Below are 25,722 nucleotides of genomic sequence, written 5' to 3'. Positions count from 1 at the left end.
CTCTGCATATTCCTCCAAAGGATTTGAAAGGTATAAACAAGCAGCTGAAGTTTAATATTTTTGTTTTTTTACAAGGTTTCTGATCCTCATTTTAATGGTTTGTGTGGCATATTTCTGCATGGTGAACCTGTCACAGTCAGACTTTGCAAAGATCAGTCCCTGTCCATGAAAAAAATAACACTTTCAATACAATTACACCTGTGAAAATACTTTTAAATGTCCCCTTCATAATGCAGTCGCCATAGGTTTCGGTTTATTTTTCACCAATAATGCAACCCAAAAAACATGAGATATGAGAGCAATTTTGCAAACATTAATACCACAGTCTGACCACACCAAACAACAGCATGGCAAACTTGCTGAAATTTCTGCACAGTGAAAATGCTTAACCTTCTGAGTCCTGAGTGTGACTGCTGAGTGCATTTCCCATTTGCCTTTTTGAACTTGAACTAGTAGCACCTAATAAACATGCAAATAATAATAATAAAATAATAATAATTATAGACCAAATGGTTTTCCTAAAAATGTATGCCCACATACATATGTAGACAGCAGGACTACATTGTGAAATTTTAAATAATATCAAGATATAGAAAGTCAGTTACAGACATAACATCAGAAATTAGCATAAATAATTATAATTTAAAGAAATGGCCAGCATCATCCAATCACTGCCAAGCATATTAAAATAAAATGATGCATTATAATTTCGGAATCTAAGTACTGATTACCATTGCCCATGTCTGCTAAACATATTGAGTGGTGCAAACATCATCTGCAACCTTAAACTGAAGTTTTGGTAGGATGTTAGCAGTGTATGCACTTAGGATGCTATAGGATGCTCCCTTGCTTTAGTGACTTAAATGCCAGTGAGCTGTCTGTCTGCACTGGTCTCAGAACAGTATGAAATGCCCCTTATTTTCATCCTAACTCCATATAAAGCCTCTGAAAGCAAGATTTGTCAGATTTTGGGTGTACCCATTGATTCTCAGTGTGATAGTGCACAGTAAATTTAGGTTTTCTAAGAAAATATGTATGCAAAGTACACATTAATATACACCGTGTTTAGTAGCCCTTTGTGGTTTCCTTAAAAAACAACATCTTATTGAGTTTGCAATGACATGATGGTGAATAAATACAAACAACATTTAACTGTTGGGTGAAATATGTATTTAAATACTTAAAATGTTGCATTAGTATTTTCTACATCTATCCTGTGCTGCTGACACAGTAGCACATTTCAATTTAAACAATTACAGAGTGTACAATGATTCATTACTTCCTAGTTTGGACAGTTTGGGACCAGAGTATCCTGGCCACATGCACAAAAATAGGTTCTCAGAAAACTACACTTTCACAAAAAAAAAAAAAAAAAAAAAAAAAGGCCACACCATCTTATTTAGTCCTCAAACACTGCAGTTCGCAGCATTACAAATTAAGATCACAGTGTACAGGTAATTGTCATACTGCTATGTTGCTTGGAACCACACCCAAGACTTTCACCCACTGTTGCACTTGTGTATATGGTTGAGTGACAATAAAGGGATTTAATTTGATACTGTGTAACAAAATGCCAGTTCACTGGTATTGCTATATGTGCTGCAATGCACCCTCCTGATAAATAACACCCACCCACAGTTTGTTTTTTACTTACTGATTTGGGTTTGAAGGGTGGCTGAACTGCCTTCTTCTGCAGTTTGTCCCAGTCCATGTAGCGGAAGAAAGCGTGTTCCCTTATGTCTCTCACTCCCTCTGGTCCACAGCCCAGACGGTGGCCTGGGTGCTTGGTCATCAGCTACAAACACACAAGAGTGTATGTGAGAATTGGTGAGAATCAGCGTCACCTAGCTACTCCTAAAGACTGCAGTCAAGCTACTCTTTTGAAAAAGTAGTAGGCTACAATCCAAGGGACTATAAAAAAGCAGCAGGGAAATATATATATATATATATATATATATATATATATATATATATATATATATATATATATATTCTTTTATTTGTATCCCCTTTTCTCCACATTGGAATGCCCAATTCCCACTACTTAGTAGGTCCTCATGGTGGCGCGGTTACTCACCTCAATCCAGGTGGTGGAGGACAAGTCTCAGGTGCCTCCACTTCCAAGACAGTCAATCCACGCATTTTATCACATGGCTCGTTGTGCATGACAACGTAGGGACTCCGCATGTGGAGGCTCATGCTACTTTCTGTGATCCACACACAACTTACCACGTGCCCCATTGAGAGCGAGAACCACTAAACGCGACCATGAGGAGGTTACCCCATGTGACTCTACCCTCCCTAGCAACCAGGCCAATTTGGTTGCTTAGGAGACCTGGCTGGAGTCACTCAGCAGCACACCCTGGATTCGAACTTGCTACTCCAGGGGTGGTAGTCTTTGTCAATACTCGCTGAGCTAACCAGGCCCCAGGAAATATGTTTTTAAATGTAAAGTTACCTGATGAATTTATAATTTAGTCAGAGACATATTTTTTCTGGCACTAAAACTAGGGTTTCAAATATTTTTTTTTACCTCAATTATGGTGACAGCATCAAACCTAAAATTTACACTTAATACAGCTAAAAAACTAGAATAGTCTACAACCTAATTTATATACCTTGAAAACAAAAACATTATAATGTACAGCAGCATTTACAATTCCAGTTATGAAAAAGAAAACGTCTGTTAACTAATTGCGTCACTCATTCCATATTTATTTCTGCAATGCAAATGACAGATGTCAATAACATGTAATTTGCTTCCCTTGTCTTGTTCTTCCATGGTAAACAAGTTATTTTCCAATTAAAATCATGGTTTATGTTTAGGGTTTAAATAGGGGTTAGACTCTATGGTCAGGTTTAGGATTGGGAAGAGGTTAAACTTAGGAAAAATCATAACTTTGTTTGTTGGATCATTTATTCTTCTCTATGGCTATAAAAGCTGTACATTTTTGTACGAACCAACTTGAATGATTTCAACATCTCGTACTAATTATTCCAACTTGTCATGAGACTGGGTTGGTTAGTTACTCCCCAACACTGGTGAACACTGTGTGTGTTTGTGGGTTGCCTACCCCCTTGCATATGGCCACTGCTTCTTTGGACATGGATTTGGGGTAAGACACATGATGCTCCATGATCGACTGGAAAAGCTCATCTTCATCCTCACCATCAAAAGGGGGCTAAAGGAATTGGAGAAAAACCTTCACACTAATCTACATCTACTGTATCACAATTGCAAAAAGAAAACTCCAGTATGACATTATTGGCTTAATTTTAATGCATGAGCAATCCAATGATTGCACCATCTGTTATGAGTATTGTCAGCCTCTAAAGTGATAAGTGTAATGCTGTGTATACTATGGTATAATTAGGAGTAATAAAGCGATAATACTCAAGAGACTGTATGTTACAGTGTTTTTGCCATGATGCAAAACAGAAACCCCTTTAATCATGGAAAAAAATACTGTAAGGCAAAGCCTCGAGTGGTTCACTGCTTTTATAAATCGGTGGCAACAGCAATATGACAAGACATCACAGTTTAATGAATACGTTTTGCATTAATAATAATCATCACAACAAATAACATTTCAGCCAAGTAATATTCATTAGAGCTTAACTGTGAGCTGTTTATGTCCGCCAAGCAACATACATTAGAAATGTGGCACATTAATATATATATATATATATATATATATATATATATAAAAATTCCTTTGATGTGCGGTTACAGATGTTAATAATGATGTAATTCACACATGCACCCATGCGCATGCACACACGCACGTATATACACACACACACACACCCCTTTACACTCAGGGTTTGAAATTAACTTTTGGGCTCACAAGAAACTGCGGCTAGTAGTTTCCAAAGCCACTCAACATTTTCACTAGCCAAAATCCCCCACCCTACAAAAAGTGATAAAAGGTAAGTAGAGGCTGTAACTGCATGCATTTGTATGGACATTATTTGAACGAGAAGTATATGAGATCAGTAGGCCTAATGATTTAAGTCACCTTTAGAATGTTATGGACATTTAGAACAGGAGGAAAATCTGTCAATAAATTGTCCATAATTCATGGAGGTTTTAATCCCTTCTTTCTAAATTATACTTGCCTATATGAAAGTTTACCATTGTTCTGCCCTTGTTTAACAGTGGCATAGGTAATGATAAGGCCATTACTACATGGATGACTCCTCTTTACTGTGGTTAGGTTAATGTAGATAGTCGGTTCTAAAAAAAAAATAAACTATAGTATTTGTCTAAAAAAAACAAAGCAAACAAAAAAAATAACACACACTAATTGCATAAACACATTTATAAACCTTTAACTACAACGTTTACAATTGTAATAAAAATTAAGTCTAACAGATTCACTCAATTATATTAAATAATAATATATATATATATAACAGTTAGTTCCGTTCCTCGAATCTGACTGGACGAGAGACGTTCCATGAGCACTGATGGTCTGACACCATAAGCACTGTATCACTCCGCTTGTGTTTGTGCCATTCTAAACTAGAGTGTAAGAGTGCATATGTGTTAAGAGCTACTGTTTGTCTTTTTTTTTTTTTTTACATTACATATGTTAGCCAAGTGGTGGCAAAAGATAATTTTTGTGTGTAATATGAGCCAGTTAGGTGACGTGAAGTGAATCCGTGTCAGCTGTTTACATACAACAGCTCTTTGTGATCGCTTGTATTACTACTACACTACTAAAGCTTGGAAATAGCAACAAAAACAAAATAACTTCAGCATTACGGCTCATCACAGCTGAGAGACACAACAGACTGATTAATTACACAATGGGTGTTGTTTAAAATGGTGGAGGACATTACGGTTTCTATAGCGATCGACTCTTGTGTGAAATAGGGAGAAATACCCCCGCTTTGATGCTATTTTTCCACTGAGAAAGTTGATCTTCAGAAAGCTGACAGCATCTCTGTTTTGGAGTGGTAACAGCTGATCGCACACACTCCATCCATCTATCTCTCTCTCTCTCACATTTATCCAATAGCTTGTTCGAAACAGCACAAGCCGTGATGCTATTTATGAAGTGACATTTTTGAATTACTAACGAAGGCTTGGACGCATCATTTATTTTGAACCAGCAACTAAATCTGCACCGCTGTGATTACCTATGGCACAAGGCTGACCGACAGCAGTGCAGATGTAGGGCCATATTGTACTGTTGCTCGTGTGATATTGCTTAAATATAAGTTACCAGTTAGTGCAGGAAAAAAATATTTTTGTAAAACATTACCAAATACCATTTTTTTTTAGTAAGGGTGACGATGATGTGTATTTTAAAAACTGATCAAGTGTATTATTTGTTTCCTCTTTACCTCGTCAGTGCGGTTTACAATGAAGAGCAGTTGTTTCAGGGGTTTGATTTCCTGCATACAGAGCTTTAAACTAGAATGTTCTCTGTAGAATTCAAATGGATCACAGAAGTTTTATGGTCTCCGCCGGTTGCCCTGGTATCTCGTAAAGCCTGAATGCATCATGGATGTTTTGCTCTGGAGCACACTGACTGTACATGTCCACTGTTTTCAATTAATTCTAATGAGAATCCCCCTCAAGAGGGTTTCATTCGGCTCCCATTGGAAGGAATTAAAAATGCTCACTTCACTCACCATGCACCAGTGGAGAACCAGTATAATGTGCGCTTCGGTGCTTCATCTGCCCCGCACAGATGCACATTTAAGTTATGAGAGGCATGAATATAATTAAATTAGTCACTTGACTTTCATAGAATATTCAGTGCAGGAAAACCCTAAAAAGGGCACCCACAGAAAAGGCTGGTAAGAGTGACGCAGTTACCGCCTCTGCCGATTTTTACCTGCATTTGGCAGGTGTTCATTTCAAACCCTGTATGCAAAATATATACAATGTACACTGTATATATATATATATATATATATATATATATATATATATATATATATATATATACACAGTATCTCACAAAAGTGAGTACACCCACTTTTCATGTGACAACACTGAAGAAATGACACTTTGTTACAATGTAAAGTAGTGAATGTACAGCTTGTATAACAGTGTAAATTTGCTGTCCCCTCAAAATAACTCAACACACAGCCATTAATGTCTAAACCATTATTTTCTATCACGGCTTTAACCGTCTTGGGTATGAGTTCACCAGAGCTTCACAGGTTGCCACTGGAGTCCTCTTCCACTCCTCTATGATGACATCACAGAGCTGGTGGATGTTAGAGAACTTGTGCTCCTCCACCTTCCGTTTGAGGATGCCCCACAGATGCTCAATAGGGTTTAGGTCTGGAGGCATGCTTGGCCACTCCATCACCTTCACTCCCAGCTTCTTTAGCAAGGCAATAGTCGTCTTGGAGGTGTGTTTGGGGTCGTTATCATACTGGAATACTGCCCTGTGGCCCAGTCTCCGAAGGGAGGGGATCATGCTCTGCTTCAGTATGTCACAGTACATGTTGGAATTCATGGTTCCCTCAATGAACTGCTCCAGACCATGATACTCCCACCAACATGCTTGACTGTAGGCAAGACACACTTGTCTTTGTACTCCTCAACTGGTTTCCGCCACACACGCTTGACACCATCTGAACCAAATAAGTTTAACTTGGTTTCATCAGACCACAGGTCATGGTTCCAGTAATCCATATCATTAGTCTGCTTGTCTTCAGCAAACTGTTTGCAGGCTTTCTTGTGCATCATCTTTAGAAGAGGCTTCCTTCTGGGACGATAGCCATGCAGACCAATTTGATGCAGTGTGTGGCGTTTTGTCTGAGCACTGACAGGCTGACACCTCACCCTTTCAACCTCTGCAGCAATGCTGGCAGCACTCACACATCTATTTCCAAAAGACAACCTCTGGATATGGCGCTGAGCACGTGCACTCAACTTCTTTGGTCAGAAAAGAAGAAATCCTCAGAGAGTTTTTGCCATAAGGTGCCATGTTGAACTTCCAGTGACCAGTATGAGGGAGTGTGAGAGCGATGACACCAAATTTAACACACCTGCTCCCCATTCACACCTGAGACCTTGTAACACTAACGAGTCACATGACACCGGGGAGGGAAAATGGCTAATTGGGCCCAATTTGGACATTTTCACTTAGGGGTGTACTCACTTTTGTTGCCAGCAGTTTAGACATTAATGGCTGTGTTGAATTATTTTGAGGGGATAGCAAATTTACACTGTTATACAAGCTGTACACTCACTACTTTACATTGTAGCAAAGTTTCATTTCTTCAGTGTTGTCACATGAAAAGATATAATCAAATACTTACAAAAATGTGAGGGGTGTCCTCACTTTTGTGAGATACTGTATATATATAATTCAAATATTAATAATATTATATAAATAATACAGGTATATTTCCTATTTTACAATGGCTCTGAACATGGCACATTCCATTAGGTTGTAGAGCCATAACTATTCCTTTTATAACATCGCTTTCATCACGTAGCATTAGCTTACCTGTCCTGCCAGCATTTCATACAGGAGAACTCCATAGGACCACCAGTCAACAGATTTTCCATACGGTTGATAAGCAATGATCTGCAACAGAGGACAGCTAATATGCCTTTCTAATATGCACATTCACATCACACACACACACACTTGTTGTGTTTCCATGTTTTATGGGGACTTTCCATAGACATAATGGTTTTTATACTGTACAAACTTTATATTCTATCCCCTAAACCTAACCCTCAAAGAAAACTTTCTGCATTTTTACATTTTCAAAAAACATAATTTAGTATGATTTATAAGCTGTTTTCCTCATGGGGACCGACAAAATGTCCCCACAAGGTCAAAAATTTCGGGTTTTACTATCCTTATGGGGACATTTGGTCCCCACAAAGTGATAAATACACGCTCACACACACACACACGCATGCACACACATGCACACGCACGCACACACACACATGCACACGCACACACACGCACCTCGGGAGCAATGTAGTCTGGAGTGCCACAAAAGGTTTTAGTTGTGTTCCTTTCAAAAATGTTCTCTTTGCACATGCCAAAATCTGCAATCTTAATGTGGCCTTCAGAGTCCAACATCACATTATCCAGCTTCAGATCTCTGCACAAATAGGGACAAACAGGCAACAATTCACACACTCATTTGTATGTTTTTATTAGTGTTGGGGAGTTCTGAACTAAAAGTAGAGATGCTATTAACATAACAAACTTTTTAAGTAGTGTGAGACAGTAGCTCATCACAAGTGTGTAGCTCTCCCAGTAATGAGCTACATATTCCAGCAAGTAGTGCTGTAGCAAAACTGAATGCTATATTTGTCACATAATATTGCGAAAGCAGCAATGGAGCAAAGGGAGGATTCAAACACTCTCATCTACACAGTCCTTTCTCGCATGTAGCACTGGAAAATCAAAATAATTTAATAGAATCGGCTCTTTCGAACAGTTCAAGTAAATGAACTGATTAAAATAAAATATTCTCTTATGTTTAGCCTTGAAAACACAGATTCATTTTAGTGAGTGGGTTCCTTTAGATGGTTCATGCATATGAACTGTAAATTATCTAGCTGAAAACTAGAAAAAAAACAATTCACTGTAGGCTTTTCACGATTATTAAATAACCACCTAATCTTGTTATTTAATTGAACCACAGTTATTTGAGACAACTGTGATTATTGGGCATTCAAATTCCAATAAAATTTTAGTTCCCATGTAAGGGAATTTTAAATGAATATACAGTATTAATGCCATGAATGGCACGTTTGTTTGTCCAGGGGCTTAGATTCCAGGGGGGGGGAAGTAACCCTCCCAATAATAAAAACAAGCAAGTACAACCCCCAAATATTTATAACATGATCAATGGAAACATATAAATTCTTCACACTGTAACCCCCCCAATGTTCAAGCCAAATCTACGCCCTTGTGTGTGTCATTCAGTTGAACTCTAAGTACGAGCATCAGTATGCCGCACCATGGAGGCAAAACAGCCCCTAACCTGAAGAGCGCTGATGCGCGGACTGTCAGCAAACTCCCACGAAAATACAAATGAACAAGTAAAAATTTTTATAGTGAACGCAGAACGTTCCGGGTTCACCATAAACGATCCTGTAATGGGAAACGTTCCTGGTTCTACACATTGTAATGACATACAGTGACAAAGAGGAGATGCAAGCTTACTCTATTTCTGTGGCGTGATTAAATGATAAAATGAAATCTCAGAGGTTTTGCTTCATGACAAACGTCTAAGTTACTGTTGTAACCTCCATTCCCTGATGGAGGGAACGAGATGTTGTGTCGAACGAAGTGACACTAGGGGACTTTCTTGAAGGTCTCGGTTACCTCTGAACTTGAGAAAAGGCCAATGAAAATTTGGCAGACAGAATTTTCATGTCTCTGCCCCGGACATATGGGTATAAAGGGAATGAATCGTGCAGCTGTTCATTCAGGTTTTGCACTGAGGAGCCGAGTATAAGGTTCGGCCACTGCAGTGGCTCGGTTCAGCGTCGTGGACAGGGGGACACAACGTCTTGTTCCCTCCATCAGGGAATGGAGGTTACAACAGTAACCTAGACATTCCCCGTCTGTCACTCACTTCTACGCTGTGTCGAATTAAGCGACACTAGGGGTCCCTATTCAAGCAAAAGGCTGCATCAGACTGCACGTACCCTTCCCCAACGGCCCATAAAAATCGTCATACATTTTTTAGGTTCCCGGCACCCTGGAGGGGGGTGGATGGGGGTGGGGGGGACAAAGCAACGTGCCAAGCATGGGAGCAGGTTGCGCCTTTTCTCTCTCTATGTTTCTCACATAGAGTTAAAGTGGCTGGGGCCATCTTAACGCTATCACACATATCGGGGGAAGGTGTTCTTTTCCAACTCCTATTCTTTCAGGGGGAAAAGACCCCGCAAAGACCACCACCTGCCCAGGCTGGGGGGAGGTAAAGAGTGGCAAAAAGGCGCGGAGGTAGATCCTACCTGCTGTGAGGGAGGAGTTGCTACAAACACGGCGACCGGGGGACAGCGGGGACTGCCCAAGGGAGACGCGGGTCCGCCATTAGGGGGACTGTACCGCAGAGAATACACAAAGGGGGATTAATCCACAAAGGCCCCTCCTGTGGAGCACCTATTCCAGTACAGAGTAATTTTAGTACCCGTAGTGGGTCTGGTCGGGGAGTTCCTCCGCTGAATTCGCGGACTAGAGGGCTAAGGAGGAAAAACATCCAGGGAGCGCGAACCTAGTGGACTCTCCTGGGGAAAAAGAGCACACGTGATCACCCCAGTGGAGGGGAAATGCACTATGTGCAAGCGGAACACCTAGTCAGACGTTCCGCATTCCCGAGTTCTACATGCTCGAACATGGGACAAGATGACTAAACCCTGAGTTAAAGATTGTAAGATGAGATTGTAAAATCTCGTAAAGGTATTGGGTGTTGCCCAGCCCTCTGCTCTGCAAGTGTCTGCTAGGGAGGTGCCATTGGCGAGTGCCCACAAGGATGGCCGGTGCACACTTCTCGTTGAGTGTGCTCGAACCCGCAAGGGGGCGGGCACGGCCTGGGTGTGATAGACCAAGGTGATGGCGTCAGTGACACAGTGGGAAAGCCTCTGTTTGGAGACAGCATTCCCTTTCCGCTGTCCACCAAAGCAGACAAAGAGCTGCTCAAAAAATCGAAAGTTCTGCGTGCGGTCCACAACGGTACGCAAAGCACACACCGGACACAGTAACAAAAAGGCTGGGTCTAAATCCTCTCAGGGCAGTGCTTACAGGTTCACTACCAGGTCCCTGAAGGGGGTCGTAGAAACCTTTGGCACATAGACCAGTTGCGGTCTTAGGACGACATGGGTGTCTGCTGGACCGAACTCCAGTCAAGTGTTGCTAGAAGAATTCGCCAGGGAGGGGCTGTCGCCCCCTAGAGTGACTTGTTTCTCGTCCTGCCTCACCTTGCATAGCACCCGTGCAAGAAGGCTCACTGGGGAAATGCGTATTTGCGCAGCCCCCGAGGACAGCTGGGTGCCAGCGTGTCTGTCCCAAGGGGGGCCTCTGCTAGTGAGTACCACAGCAGGCAGTGGGAGGTCTCTTTGGAAGTGTACAGGTGTGCTTTGCCGAACCGCTCCCAAATCAGCTGGACCGCCTGGGGGTGGAGCCTCCACTCTCCACTGAACATGCCTTGTCGTGACAGCGCATCGTGTTGAGGTTGCCTGGGATTTGAGTGGCGCGCAACAAGTCACTGCTGGCTCCGAAGGAGGAGATTGTGGGCAAGTTGCGACATGCTACGAGAGCGCACGCAGCCATGGCGATTTATGTATGCTATCGTGGCGGTGCTGTCTGAGTGAATCAAGACGTGCTTGCCCCGAAGCAGCTGGAGAAACCTCCGCAGGGCATGCATTATAGCCAGCAACTCTAGGCAGTTGATGTGCCAACCCAGCCGGGGCCCTGTCCAGGAGCCGGCGGCTGTTTGCCCGTTGCACACGGCACCCCAACCCTGTTTGGTGTGTCAGGACACCTGCTGTAGGGGGACTCCTGTCCACAGAATACAGAGGTCTGTCCAGGGGTTGAAAGTCTGGCAGCAGGCGGGGGTGATGAAAGCACGGTATGTGCCGCGGCGCCATCCCCATCTCGGGACTCTAGTCTGAAGCCAGTGCTGAAGTGGTCTCATATGCATCAACCCCAGTGGCGCAACCACCACAGAGATATTTTGATATTAAAAACATTATCTCTCATGTCATTCAAAAGTTTTTAAAGCCTTAAAAGAAAATCATACTGTAGTTTATCCCAATTTTATGATTTGATTTTTAAATATTTAAAAATGAATTCTTACAGCTAATTCCCATTCAATCAGTTAAAATCAGTCAACATGAACACACCGGCGTGCAGTTACTAGCGAGCTGATTCAAATTTACCAACATTTGTATGATCATTTGCATAGAAACATTTTCCAAGAACACGTAATGCTTTTTTTTTTTGGTTTAGTCTACAAAAAGGAATAAAACCTACACAAATATTCTTAAGTGTCCATTCACTGTCAGTCATCATGCTTTTGTCTGTATCCTGCCCATTGACACTCTTTTATATACCCATCTTTTCAGTAGTTTCAGCTGTTATGTTTGATAATGATCACACTGACACAGGGAGTAGCATCAACTTATCTTCACTTTTACTTCATCATAACTGTCTGTCCAGACCCATGTAAATCAACACATCAATTCATCAGGCATCACCGAATGATTCAGCACAATCAAACTCTAAGCATCACTGAACACTAACTCAATGCATTAGTAACCCCACTTGAGAGAACACAACATTTCCCCCCCTCCTACAGGTTTTCAAACATGAAATGTTGACACAAAGTCCTGTAGGTGCCCTGGCCGAGAACGAGTGCGAACAGGCCGCGGTGAAAGACAAGGATGAGGCTGGGCAGGCTGTGATGGACAAGCACACATCTCAGCTGGCAGGTTGACAGGGATGTCTGGGGCCTGTGAAGGAGCTAACTGAGGTCTCGGCTGAATCGCCGGATTGTCCTGCCATGCTGCGGGAGTGGCTTGAGATGTGACACCTGTTGTATGTGCCGGGCCCGGTACTTTGCGGAGACGGCTTGCATGCCACCGCGTGCCATCACTGAGCAAGAAGGTGGCTGGGCCCAGCTGATGACTAACTTTGAGAGGCGAAGACCAGTATGAAGCGAGTTTGTGGTCTCTGTGGGGCCTGTGAACCCTGACCCAATCTGTGGCCTGTATGTCCGGGACCTTTGCGTGTGTCGAGAGATCGAATTTCTGCTTCATCCGCCTCTGCTGGCATTCCACTGAGGCCCTGACCTTTGGTAGTGGGCCCTGAGGCATTGCTGGACTGAGCCTGTCGAGGGGAAGGTGGAGCTCACGGCCAAGCATGAGGAAAGCTGGAGAAACCCCCGTTGTAGAGTGTTGGGTGGCCCTGTAGTGCAGCAGTGTGTGTCGGATGGCCTGTTCGAAGGTCCATCCCTGGAACAGGTGTGCTCTGAGGCTGTTTTTCAGCGACTGGTGAAAGCGTTCAACGCCACCGTTAGCCTGGGGATGATAGTATGCCGTGCAGATGTGGCGAATACCCTTGTTTTTGAGGTATGTGATGAACTCAGCCGAGATCAGCTGCGGGCCATTGTCCGTAGTGATAGTATTTGGGAGGCCCCAGCGGGAGAACAGAGAGTCCAGAGTTGATTATGACCAGAGAGGTCACAGAGCCGGTGGTAATGAGCTCGGGCCATTTCGAGTGCAGGTCATAGACAACCACTAGGAAGCGTTGGTGATGAGGAACTCCCTGTATCTCACCACATATGTCCAGCTGCAGGTGATCCCAAGGCTGTGATGGCCAAGCAAGAGGTTGTAAGGGTGGGGGGGCCTGGTGACCCGTCTTCCCGCTCAAGAGACAGGCGGCACAGTCTTTCACCAGGGCCTCAATGTCTTTATCTATCCCTGGCCACCAAACCCGGTCTCTGCAGCGCTGTTTCAGCTTCACAATACCAAGGTGGCCCTTGTGAGCCATTGCCAAGACACGTGCACGTAGGGTGCTGGGGATGACTGTGCAGAGGCCGCGTGCCACACAAGTATCGTTCCAGCAGGACAACTCCTGCTTTATTCTGGAAAATGCTGCAAGCCCCTCCGATATCTCATGAGGCCAGCCGTTCAGAATATAGACACGGAGTTGAGAAAGAATCGGGTCCTGTTCAGATGCGTCCTTCAGTTCTTGTAACGATACGACGGCCTGGAGGGGTGTGTGTAACATCTGAACAATGTCTCGTTCCCCTTGGTCCGTGTCGGTGTGTGTGTGTATGGCAGGGTGGGGTGGAGTAGCGCGGGACAGTAGATCAGCCACAACATTGTCTCTGCCAGGGGTGAACTTCAGGTCAAAGTTATACTGGCGAAGACGGTCGGACCAACGGTGTAGCCGCAGTGGTCTGTGGCCTGTCCCCGATGTAGAAAGCAGTGCAGTCAGAGCCTGGTGATCAGTCCTCAGTGTGAAAGCACGGCCATAGAGATACAAGTGCCACCTCTCGCAGGCCCAGATGCAGGCTAATGCTTCACGTTCCCCCACCGAGTACCACTGCTCCGTCTGATTGAGGACCCGTGACACAAAGGCGATGGGCTTCTCCACGCCCCGCTGAATCTGTGACAGCACTGCTCCTATGGCTGTAGCCGACGCATTGCAGGTCACCAAGGTGGGGCTAGAGATATCGAAATGAGCCAACACTGGAGCTGTGGTGAGCTGCACCTTGAGCGCCTGCAGCGCCTCAGAGCATGCCCGTGACCATATCCAAGGCTCATCCTTACGCAGCAGACGCCGTAGTGGGGCAGTGGAAGCAGAATAATGTGGGAGGAACTTCAGATAGTAACCTGTCATGCCCAAGAAGGAGGCGACCTGTGCAGCCGAGCTGGGTTCAGGAATTGCTAGTATAGCGTCTACATTTGACTGAAGTGGTGTGATTCCATCCGCCGACAGTCGGAAACCCACATACTCAATGGTCGGTGCAGAGAAAACACATTTTTCGGCATTGAGGGTTAGTTTGTGTTCAGCTAGGGCTGCAAAAACTCTGCTGAGGCATTCATCATGACTCACCGGAGAAGGCCTATGGATAACCACATCATCCAGGTAAATGGCCACCCCCGGTATACCAGCCAATACGGACACCATGATTTTTTGAAAGCAGCTGGGGGCGGAGCTAAGTCCAAACGGCATGCGCGTGTAACGAAACACACCTGCATGGGTCACAAAGGCTGTGAGGTTTCTGCTGCTCGGGTGGAGAGGCACTTGTAGGTAGCCCTGTCTGAGATCCAGTTTAGAGAACACGGTTGAGCCATGGAACAGAGCAGTGAGCTCTTCAGAGGTAGGCAGTGGGAACCTGTCCGGGATCACTGCCTTATTCACTGCTCGCAGGTCGACACACACACTTGTAGGGCCCCTGATTTCTTCTGAGCTACCACCAGGTTTGAGACCCAGGGCGATGCATCCACTGGTTTGATAATGCCAGCGTCCAGCAGCTGCTTAAGTTCAGCTGAGACACCATCACGGAAAGCCAGAGGAATGCGGCGAAGCGGCTGAATGACTGGTTTAACGGCAGGGTTCAGGAGAGGTTGGTGGTCAAAAGCAGTGAGGCACCCCCAGCCTTCAAACAGGGACGGCCATTTTTGCTGCCAAGGCATGGAGACTGTCAGGATCGCAGCTCCCTTTGTGTCCACCAGGGAGAATCCCAGAGCCGAGAACAAATCCAGACCCGTCAGATTGGCCCCGCGACGGGCAACATGGAAGGTAAAGCCGGGTACCAATTTGTTGCCATACCTAACAGTCACTTGCAGGGAACCCACTAGGTCAATCTTTGAGTCGCCATAGCCACAGAGTGAAGCAGAGGGTGGCAAAAGTAGCAGTGCACTGAAAAAACAACTGTATGTGTGCATGTTCAAGAGGGACACACTGGCACCAGTGTCCAACAGCAGTGGGATACATACATCATTTAGGTGCACTGAGCATGCTTTAAATGAGACTGGCCCAGAGTAGACATTGTGAATGATAGTGGGTGACTCAGCTGGAGCAGAGCGGCAGACTGAAGCAAAATGGTTGCGTTTGCCACAGTTGCGACACGTCTGACCACGGGCTGGGCAGTTCTGCGCTCTAGACGGATGAGATGAGGATCCACAGTTATCACAGGACCGTGACGCTAGTTTTTGTGGGCGTGGCCGAGACTGCTGCGGGCGTCTCAGTAGCATAACTGCAGAGGAGTCTGCTGCTGGCAATGTGTCGTTCTGACTAGGCTGTAATATTGATGTAGGCATGGGGGAGGGGGCTGGGTAGTCCGTGATTGTTTGCTGTTTAGTCAGTGCCGACGCACATGCAGCTGCACTCTCTATTTGTAATGCAATCGTGATTGCTCGGGACAGTGATAAATCGTCCGGTTCTAATAGCAGAGTTTCACGTACTTTTGCGTTGTTGGTATGTTCAATTAACTGGTCGCGAATCATTTCGTCCTGCAACGCACCGAACTTGCATGTGCTGGCCAATCCACGGATTGGCGAAACAGAAAACGGCGCAAGAGCGCGCTCTGTGGGGGCGCAAAGTGTGCGGTCAGTAGTTCCACGTCTGCGTCATAATCGATTATGGCGCCTGACTCAAGTGTTCCCAGCACACACTGACCCTCGGCTCCCAAGCAATGCAGTAACAGCGCCTTTTTGCGGGCTGTGCTCACATCAGTCAGCCCCACTGCCAAGATGAAAGTCTCGAAGGACTGTAACCAGCGAGTCCAGGGAATCGGAGGCTCACCAGGCAGCGCGAGGAAAGGAGCAGGCGGTGGTAGTGCGATATCAGCCATCCTCGTCGCCAAATGTTATGTTTGATAATGATCACACTGACACAGGGAGTAGCATCAACATATCTTCACTTTTACTTCATCACAACTGTCTGTCCAGACCCAAGTAAATCAACACATTGATTCATCAGGCATCACCGAATGATTCAGCACAATCAAACTCTAAGCATCACTGAACACTAACTCAATGCATTAGTAACCCCACTTGAGAGAACACAACATCAGCGTCATCATAAATTACAATAACACAGTGTAATCAGCACATATTATGGCTGTGTATAGTGTGTTAGTGCATTAGCGCCATGAATGCACAATGTAAACATTACAAATTCCACATTATCCACTGCATATACAGTATATTAATTTAAATCATCATAGATGAAGTCATCGATAACACATGTTTTACATGTTGCCTTAAGCATCCTCATATTTCAATGTATTTCTACATTGCAGTGTGGCCAGTAACTGGAGAGATTATTTACACCGTAGTGGAACAATGACAAAAACAATATGCCAGGCTTTGGATAAGAAATAAACACATATTACATTTATTAGTAGATAAGCAACTATAACTGATAATTAAACTCTGTAATCAGTGAATTGAAATGTTATTTCTTTGTGATGCAGTGATGTAGAGTTTTTTTACACCCATCATTAAGCATTTTAATATTCACTGCCCAAACCAGTGTACACACAAAAAAGGACACAGAGAAGTACACTCATATCCAAACAAACATTTCACCTGTAAATAATGCCCTTCCAATGGAGAAAGAAGAGGCCAATGGCAATTTCTGCAGCATAGAACCTGATGGTAAAGAAAAGTTAGAACACAAATTACAATTAAATCTCTGGTACTATCAGTTAACTTGCTGACTTAGGGATAAATGTGATCAATTCACATTAATACTCAATATCAGACATTTCAATACTCCAGATCCATGACTATAATTACATTTGTGGTCTGCTACCTGACCAGTTCCCAACGGGAATAAACTATTGTTTGCACTAAATTCAGGATTGTAATAAATGAAAATCTAAATTATAATGACAAACTTCAAAACCTCAAATTAAGGGTATGCTTTGTTTACTGAATAGGTTTGAGCTTAAACTTAATGCCTGTGCATACATCTAAATGACATGACTGTGTTTAGCACATTGAAATGTAATTAGAATATTGCAAAAACTTTGTATCAAGTCATACATCTTGTCATTTTGACTTATGCAGTGTGTATGTGCAGAAGTGAGTGATTACATACGCAGCATGGGGTTCCCTAAATTTTCCCACTTGCTGTATCTGGTACATCAGATCTCCACCATTGATATACTCCATCACAAAGTAAAGACGGTCCTACAAAACACAACAACAATAATTGATTCAGAATATAAAATATTATCATTAAGTGTGCATGTACAGTACATCACTGTAAAGTGTGTATGTGTGATCTGTACCGTTGTCTGAAAGCAGGAATGGAGTTGGGTGAGGAAGGGCGGTTTGCCAGAGAGAGCGAGAACTCTTTTCTCCACCATAGTGCATTCAACATCATCATCCTGAATGACAACATCCTTCTTTAAGGTCTTCACCGCATAAAGCTCATCTGAGCCTTTATGCTCTGCAAGCATTACCTGAGAAAAGGCAGAGAAAGGACAATGTTTACTAGCTAGGAATATTTATAAATTAATACTTTATTGCACTCTTTGTAATTAACAAGACTGAATTCAAAGTTTTAATTTACCTCAGAATAATTGCCATGTTTTTTTTATTGTAGCAATAATAATATTATTTGTAATACATGTAGTGCATTAAATTTAATTAAGTATTCAGTTGTTCTTTTAATTAAGAGAGTGAAACTTTCATTTTTGGGTGAACTATCCCCTTAAGAAAGTAAGAACTGATAAAAGAGTGTCCATCAATGGGATTATTGTGTGTGTATTGAAAAAAATCATAAAAGAACTGAATAAAATAGTTGGAATGTCAAATTAGGTTAATGCCTTAACCATGTTAAAGGTGCATTCAGTATTTTCCTCATTAAAAAGGTTTAACTCCTAATGACATGAATTGTAATTTTGCAATATATGTAGGAAACAATGACCACATACATTAAAATGAAGACTCTAGTCATAACAGTAACCTAATAAAAGCGGTTTTATTCTACATGGAGAGGGTCCACACATGGGGAATGCCATGTAAGAATCACATGATCAGTCGAATACTACTCACTTAATCTCATTAACCATCCTGTTATTTGACACTTTCACTCACTAATTACAATAATCAAGGCTGTGACTGTGAACATTACATTTCTATATTGCAGCATTTTTCCTGAATAGAGAATTTCTAGGCGGCTTTCTCAGTCAAATTACATGCCGCCTCCGGCTGTCTACAAAACTCTGGTGGGTGTCTTCGTGGAAAACACTAACAAACGTTGCACTCAGTGGATTGTCATTTTTAACTACAAATCTTGGCAATAATAATAAAATAATTCCATTGTCGAATAGTCGCACAAACTCCAAAACTGTCATCTGAGCGGGAGTCGAGACCGGGAGAGATTTAAAGTTCTGCCGGCTGATACGTACTCTAACACAGAGACACTCGTCTCTCACCCCCGCTGTCTGCAGCTTACAACATGTTGCATCATTGATGAGATTATCATGTTAAGATCAATCTTATGTGAAAAATAACACTAAAATGACAACAATAAAATGTGTGTGTGTGTGTGTGTATATATATATAAATATATATATATATATATATATATATTGGTTTTGGATAGACAAGATGGACAAATGCTTATCAATAATACTCTTATGGCTAAAATGTTTACAGTGTTCAGTGACTAAAATGTCAATATGACTAAATGTTACTAAAATATGACTAAAATGTCAACAGGTAGGTCATTGTCTAAAACTACATGTGACAGGGCTGTGGGTAGGGCCGGGTCATTATTTTACACACCCGGTCCCTTATCAGGCTAATCAATCCACCGAGAGGGATAAAGGCCAACTGCAGATGGTGGTGCGACAGAGAGAGCACGTTTACGGGCAGCTGTCCGTCCTAGGTGTGTGTTTGTGTCTTTTGGTTTATATCTTCATTAAAATATTTTTTATATTGTCAAGCCAGTTCTCGCCCCCTCTTTTCCATTGAACTCCCTTACACTACATTAAAAAGCCCAGACTTTGTCAACTAAAACTTGACTAAAAAAATTAATACAAATAGGATAAGGTTGACTAAATATGATAAAAACTAAAAAAGGACTTTGACATAGGATTAAGACTAAGACTAAATTAAAAAACAGCCGACAAAATTAACACTAGTATTCAGTTGCCAGTTCATAAGTAGTGTATTAACGCCAAATGTCTAGATTACGGATGTAACCTCCGTTCCCTGATGGACGGAACGAGACGTTGTGTCGGAGAAGCGACACTAGGGTTCTCTCTTGAGTGCCGAATATGGAATATTCTCCATCAGGGAACGGAGGTTACATCCGTAACCTAGATGTTCCCCGTCTGTCGCTCTCTCGACGTTGTGTTGGAGAAGCGACACTAGAGGTCCAATTTAAATCACATAGGTGTTCTGCTGACACAGGAGCGGGCAGGTATTTTACGTGCACAGGTGACCAGCTGTGTCAGACCGCACGTACCCTTCCCTTATGACCCAAAAACATCGTCGGAATCCTTCTGGTTACCCTAGACAGGGGAACAAGGCAACGCTTGCCAACCTGGGAACGGGCCGAGCCTGGCTGGGTCTCTTTTCTATCTATGTTCTCGCATAGAGCAATAAATGGCCAGGGCCCTTACATGCATCAAGGGAAGGGGGTCTTATCCAGTTTCCTATTCTTTCAGGGGGAAAAGACCCTGCGGAGACCACACCTGCCCGGAAGGGGAGGTAAGAGTGGTGAATACGTCACATGGGTTTTTAGGTGACATGTGGAAAGTGGCGCAGTGTTAGATCCAGCCTCAAGGAGGGGGGAGTTAATACAACACGGCGACCGGAGGACTGCCTATGGAAAACGCGGGTCCACTTTTGTAAGGGGACCGTACCGCGGATAATACACACAGGTGGAGTCCGCGTAGGAGTCCTTGACCTGTGGAACACCTATCCCAGTACAGGTTAGATTAAGTAACCGCAGTGGATTGGGTCGGCGAGTTCCTCCGCTGAAATACGGACCCACAAGGGCTAAGGAGGGATCATCCAGGGATCCGAGAGATGTGATCTCCTGGGAGAAACAGGCACACAGTTTTACCTCAGCTGAGGGAAAGGGCGCTAGGCACAAGCGACTCACCCGGCCAGCTCGTCAGCATGTTACCGAGTTTTACGGGCTCGGACCTGAGAGAACACGGGACGATACTGACTCAACCCGGAGATTGTAAAATCTCGCGAAGGTATTAGGTGTTGCCCAACCCACTGCTCTACAAATGTCTTCCAGGGAGGTGCCCCTGGCCAGTGCCCACGAGGACGCAACACTTCTGGTTGAGTGCGCTCGGACCCGCAAGGGGAGGGGGGCACGGCCTGGACGTGATAAACCAATGAAATGGCATCAATGACCCAGTGGGCGAGCCTCTGTTTGGAGACAGCATTCTCTTTCCGCTGTCCCCCGAAGCAGACAAAGAGCTGCTCAGTACGTCTAGAGCTCCGCCTGCGGTCCAAATAAGAACGCAAAGCACGTACCGGACACAACGAAAGGGCTGGGTCTGCCTCCTCCTGGGGCAGCGCTTGCAGGTTCACTACCTGGTCTCTAAAGTGCGTGGTAGGTACCTTGGGCACGTAGCCCGGCCGCGGTCTTAGGATCACATATGTGTCTGCCGGACCAAACTCCAGGCAAGTGTCGCTGACAGAGAATGCTTGCAGGTCCCCGACCCTCTTGATGGAGGCGAGCACGATCAGCAGGGCCGTTTTAGGAGAGAGGGCCCTGAGTCCAGCTGATTCTAGCGGCTCGAAGGGAGATCTCTGGAGGCCCGTGAGGACCACTGAGAGATCCCAGGAGGGGAACAGGCTTGGCCCGGGAGGGATTTAACCTCCGGGCGCCTCTTAGGAACCTGATAATTAAGTCGTGCTTACCCAGAGACTTGCGGTCTACTGCATCATGGTGGGCCACGATGGCGGCAACATACACCTTTAGGGTGGAAGGGGACAGACTCCCCTCCAACCTCTCCTGCAGAAATAAAAGCACTGACCTAACTGTGCACCTCTGTGGGTCTTCAGCCGGGAAGAACACCAATTTGTGAACAGGCACCACTTTAGGGCGTAAAGGTGCCTGGTGGAAGGGGCTCTGGCTTGGTTGATCGTGTCTACGACAGCAAGTGGTAGACTGGCTAGATCTTCCGCATCCCGTCCAGGGGCCAGACATGGAGGTTCCAAAGGTCTGGGTGCAGATTCCAGAGCGTGCCCCGTCCCTGAGAAAGAGGTCCTTCCTCAGGGGAATTCGCCAGGGAGGGGCTGTCGCGAGAAGCAGAAGGTCCGAGAACCAAGTCCGAGTGGGCCAGTATGGAGCCACTAGGGTGACTTGCTCCTCGTCCTCCTTGACCTTGCACAGCACCTGTGCAAGAAGGCTCACTGGGGGAAATGCGTACTTGCGCAGCCCCGTGGGCCAGATGTGTGCCAGTGCGTCTGTCCCGAGGGGAACCTCTGTTCGGGCATACCAGATCGGGCAAGTGGAAGGTTTCTCGAGAGGCAAACAGGTCTACCTGGGCCTTGCCAAATCGTTCCCAAATCAGCTGGACCGACTGGGGGTGAAGCCTCCACTCTCCACTGGGCAAGCGTTGTCATGACAGCGCGTCTGCTATCACATTGAGGTTGCCGGGGATGTGAGTGGCACGCGGCTCCAAAGGAGGAGACGACGGGCGAGTCGTGACATATGGCGAGAGCATATGCCGCCTTGGCGATTTATGTACGCTACCACAGTGGTGCTGTCTGACCTGACTAGGACATGTTTGCCCCTCCCAGCGGGTGGGCAAAGAAAACAGTCAGCAACTCTAGGCAATTGATATGCCCACACAGCGGGGCCCCTCTCCAACCCACAGCTGCGTGCCCATTGCACACGGCGCCCCAACCAAATCTGGAGGCGTCGGTCGTGACCAGGACGCTTCGGGACACCTGCTGCAAGGGTACTCCTGCCTGTAAAAAGCAGAGATTTGTCCAGGGTTTGAATGTCTGGCGGCAGGCGGGGGTGAGCATCACACGGTGCGTGCCGCTGCGCCATGCTCAACTCGGGACTCGAGTCTGAAGCCAGTGCTGAAGTGGTCTCATATGACACGTAGGATGCCATATGCCCCAGGAGCTTTTGGAAGAGTTTTAAAGGGACCGTTGTGCAGGGCTTGAAAGAGGCGAGGCATTTCAGCACTGACTGCGCACGCTCGTTGGTGAGACGTGTTGTCATTGAGACCGAGTCTAACTATATGCCGAGAAAAGAGATGCTCAGAACCGGGGAGAGCTTGCTCTTTTCCCAGTTGACCTGAATCCCCAAGCGGCTGAGGTGCCTGAGCACCTGGTCTCTGTGCGCGCATAGTAATTCTCGCGAGCGGGCCAAGATGAGCCAATCGTCGAGGTAATTGAGTATGCGGATGTTGGCTTCTCGGAGCGGGGCAAGAGCTGCCTCTGTGACTTTTTGAAGACGCAAGGGGACAGAGACATGCCGAAGGGGAGGACCTTGTAATGGTACGCCTGGCCGTCGAACGTGGACCGTAGAAAGGGTCAGTGTTGAGGCAGAATCGAGACGTGGAAGTACGCGTCCTTCAGGTCTACCGCTGCGAACAAATGTAGATGCTGGACCCAAGTTAGGATGTGTTTTTGTGTGAGCATTTTGAACGGGAGTTTGAGCAGAGCCCGGTTGAAAACTCTCAAGTCCAAGATCGGTCGTAAGCCGCAGCCTTTCTTGGGTACAATGAAGTCAAGTCAAGTCAAGTGGTTTTTATTGTCGTTTCAACCATATACAGTTAGTACAGTACACAGCAAAACGAGACAACGTTCCTCCAGGACCATGGTGCTACATAAAAACAACAAAGGACCAACACAGGACCACATGAGACTACACAACAAAATAAAATACCTACATAAACTACCTATATATACCTATATAAAGTGCACGTGCAAACATGTGCAAAAAGTACAGGACAGTACAACAAATTACTGACAATGAACAGGACAATAGACAGTGCAGCGCCGACCAGTACTCAGTAGTGCAAAAAGATGACAGTTTCTAAAAATGTAAACATAACATACTATGAGATAATGTTCTATGCACATAGCAGTTATTGAGGTAGCAGACAGTTATAAAGTGACAGTAATTAAAGTGCAACTCAGGACACGTGTGTGTCAAACCAGTCTCTGAGTATTAACGCCGCTGTGTTTCGCTCTTTTAGAGGAAATATTCTTTTACACAAAAAGGGAAATCACTCTTTAAATAAAATCAATAAAGAGTTATTGTCTGCGCTGTCAAAGCGCCCAGGGGCAACGCTGCACTGCCGTGCAGAGAAGGAGCGCCGTCAATCCAACAGCATGCAGAGCGTAAGAGAAAAAGCAGGAACTGGTGTGTGACTCGCAGCAGACTGCATGCACTACCATCGGCTACGAAGAAAATTTCTGAATGAACTCATAGTATTTCCTCGCCTTTATACCCGTATCTCCGGGGGTGGGGTATGTAACTACTATCTGCCAACTTCTCATTGGCCTTTTTTCATAGATCAGAGGCATATTCGGCACTCAAGAGAGAGCCCTAGTGTCGCTTCTCCGACACAACGTCGAGAGAGCGACAGACAGGGGAACCAATGTTTACGGGTTTTTAACGTTACTTTTTTGATCAGTATGGTACCATCTCTGCCTCATTTTGAGCCAGGAAAAACCCTGTAATGGCACCTGAAACTGAAAACTATTGATTTTAAATGATGCTGTATCAAAGCTGCTAGGTGTTGGTGTAAGTTACTGAGTGCACCTTTAAATTTAACAACATTATACATAATTAACTAAACTCAAAAGTTAAAAAGTTAGTGTTGGCAGAGCATTGTTTGTGCATTGTTGTGTGAATGTTCCGAAATAATATGTGTGTTTGAACATTTGTGCTACCTTGCCAAAACTGCCTTTGCCCAGCACCATGATGAAGTTGAAGTCTGTGAGTTTCATGTGGTCTTGGTTGCCATTGACATCGTATTTGAAGGTGTCATTCTTTGTAGAGTCATCTATATTCTTATTTCCAGGGCCAATCTGGGCTCTCTTAAATTCAGAAATCAGATTAACATAGTCAGAAATGGAGAAAAGCACAATATACAGAAGATATAATTGGCCCCAATGGGAAGGGGAAGTGAATAAACTATAGATTTCACCACAAATTTCTCCCTCAATTCTTCATTGCCCTCTTCTCCATCTGGTGGGACTGGAACGTTGAAATATTCCCCTTCCTCTTGGCCCAGCATCTTAAACCTACAATCCAACCATGAGCAGAAAAACCATCAAAAAGCTGGCCTTGATTGTCACAAACCTTGTTTTGTCCAGAAAAGTTGCTATAGTTTCATGGTAGCTTTTACCATCCATTGACACTTTGTTTCTGCAATTCAGAGATGCCAAAAGACAGTGATCCCATAAAGTCATTTCTGCTGGTAAAATCCCAATCCCAAATCTCCACTGACAAACGCCTGTCCTGATCTGTAGCTTTGAGATTACTATGGCAACACAAAGATGGAAAGATATGTCACGTGTGGAATCGTCACATTTGTATAATGCTCAACTACCACACAATACCTTTGATTGAGAGAGTTGTTCAATTTAACTTACAAGATGAAGGTTTCATTCCAAGTTGGATTGAGGGAGCACTTGATGGTTTTGGTCTTCTGCTTGCTCTCATTCTTTGGATCTGGAATTAATTTAAGCTTCACGTATGGATCTGACAGGCCATTAGGATCCATTGGCACCAAGTTCCGAGCCTCCTTGACTATAAATTGAAATTATACAGCAGTCAATGCAACGTAAATGAAGAACTTTAAGGATCTTTGAACTTGTGCATTGTTCCAAACATACAATTGTTGAAGAATCTGCATTACAAAAAATTCAAACTCGATTTTTTTGTTTATCTGAAGAAAACGTTAAATGAAATGTTAACGGTGTGGTGCTTGCTCACGCAAAATTTGTGGCTATATTGCTAGGGTTTTCTGAGTGGTTGCTAAGGCCTTACTAAGCAGTTGCTAGTGTGTTCTGGGTAGTTGCTAGGGTGATGCCAAGCAGTTTCTAGGCTGTTCCTGATGTTACTAGGGCATTGCTATGTGGTTGATAGGCTGTTCTTCATCATTACAAAAGTGTTGGTGGGGAGATTTGGTTGGTTATTAGGGTGTTCTTTTCCTAGAGCACTGCTAGGTGGTTGCTGCATTTTTGTTGTTGTTTTTTTGCCATTTGGTCAGGCATTGCTAGGCATTTCCCAGGGTGAT

At 44.5% G+C, this 25,722-nt stretch overlaps 1 protein-coding gene across 1 annotated transcript in view; it reads right to left on the bottom strand.

The window, feature by feature from the left end:
• Window positions 1-25,722, bottom strand: part of LOC127651419 (protein kinase C beta type-like) — a 62,416-nt gene that overhangs the window by 2,365 nt on the left and 34,329 nt on the right. Inside the window, exons 6-16 of the mRNA XM_052137224.1 lie at window positions 25,076-25,232; window positions 24,829-24,963; window positions 24,628-24,724; window positions 24,371-24,517; window positions 17,764-17,937; window positions 17,571-17,662; window positions 17,057-17,119; window positions 7,959-8,097; window positions 7,482-7,562; window positions 3,075-3,182; window positions 1,655-1,795 (exon numbers count right to left, since the gene is read on the bottom strand). Of these exons, the coding sequence (XP_051993184.1) occupies window positions 1,655-1,795; window positions 3,075-3,182; window positions 7,482-7,562; window positions 7,959-8,097; window positions 17,057-17,119; window positions 17,571-17,662; window positions 17,764-17,937; window positions 24,371-24,517; window positions 24,628-24,724; window positions 24,829-24,963; window positions 25,076-25,232 (1,334 nt within the window). The remainder of the gene's footprint in view (window positions 1-1,654; window positions 1,796-3,074; window positions 3,183-7,481; window positions 7,563-7,958; window positions 8,098-17,056; window positions 17,120-17,570; window positions 17,663-17,763; window positions 17,938-24,370; window positions 24,518-24,627; window positions 24,725-24,828; window positions 24,964-25,075; window positions 25,233-25,722) is intronic.

The sequence above is a fragment of the Xyrauchen texanus genome, chromosome 11 (genome assembly GCF_025860055.1).
Source record: "Xyrauchen texanus isolate HMW12.3.18 chromosome 11, RBS_HiC_50CHRs, whole genome shotgun sequence".
In the NCBI taxonomy this organism is placed as follows: domain Eukaryota; kingdom Metazoa; phylum Chordata; class Actinopteri; order Cypriniformes; family Catostomidae; genus Xyrauchen; species Xyrauchen texanus.
This window is presented reverse-complemented; position numbering and strand designations above follow the sequence as displayed.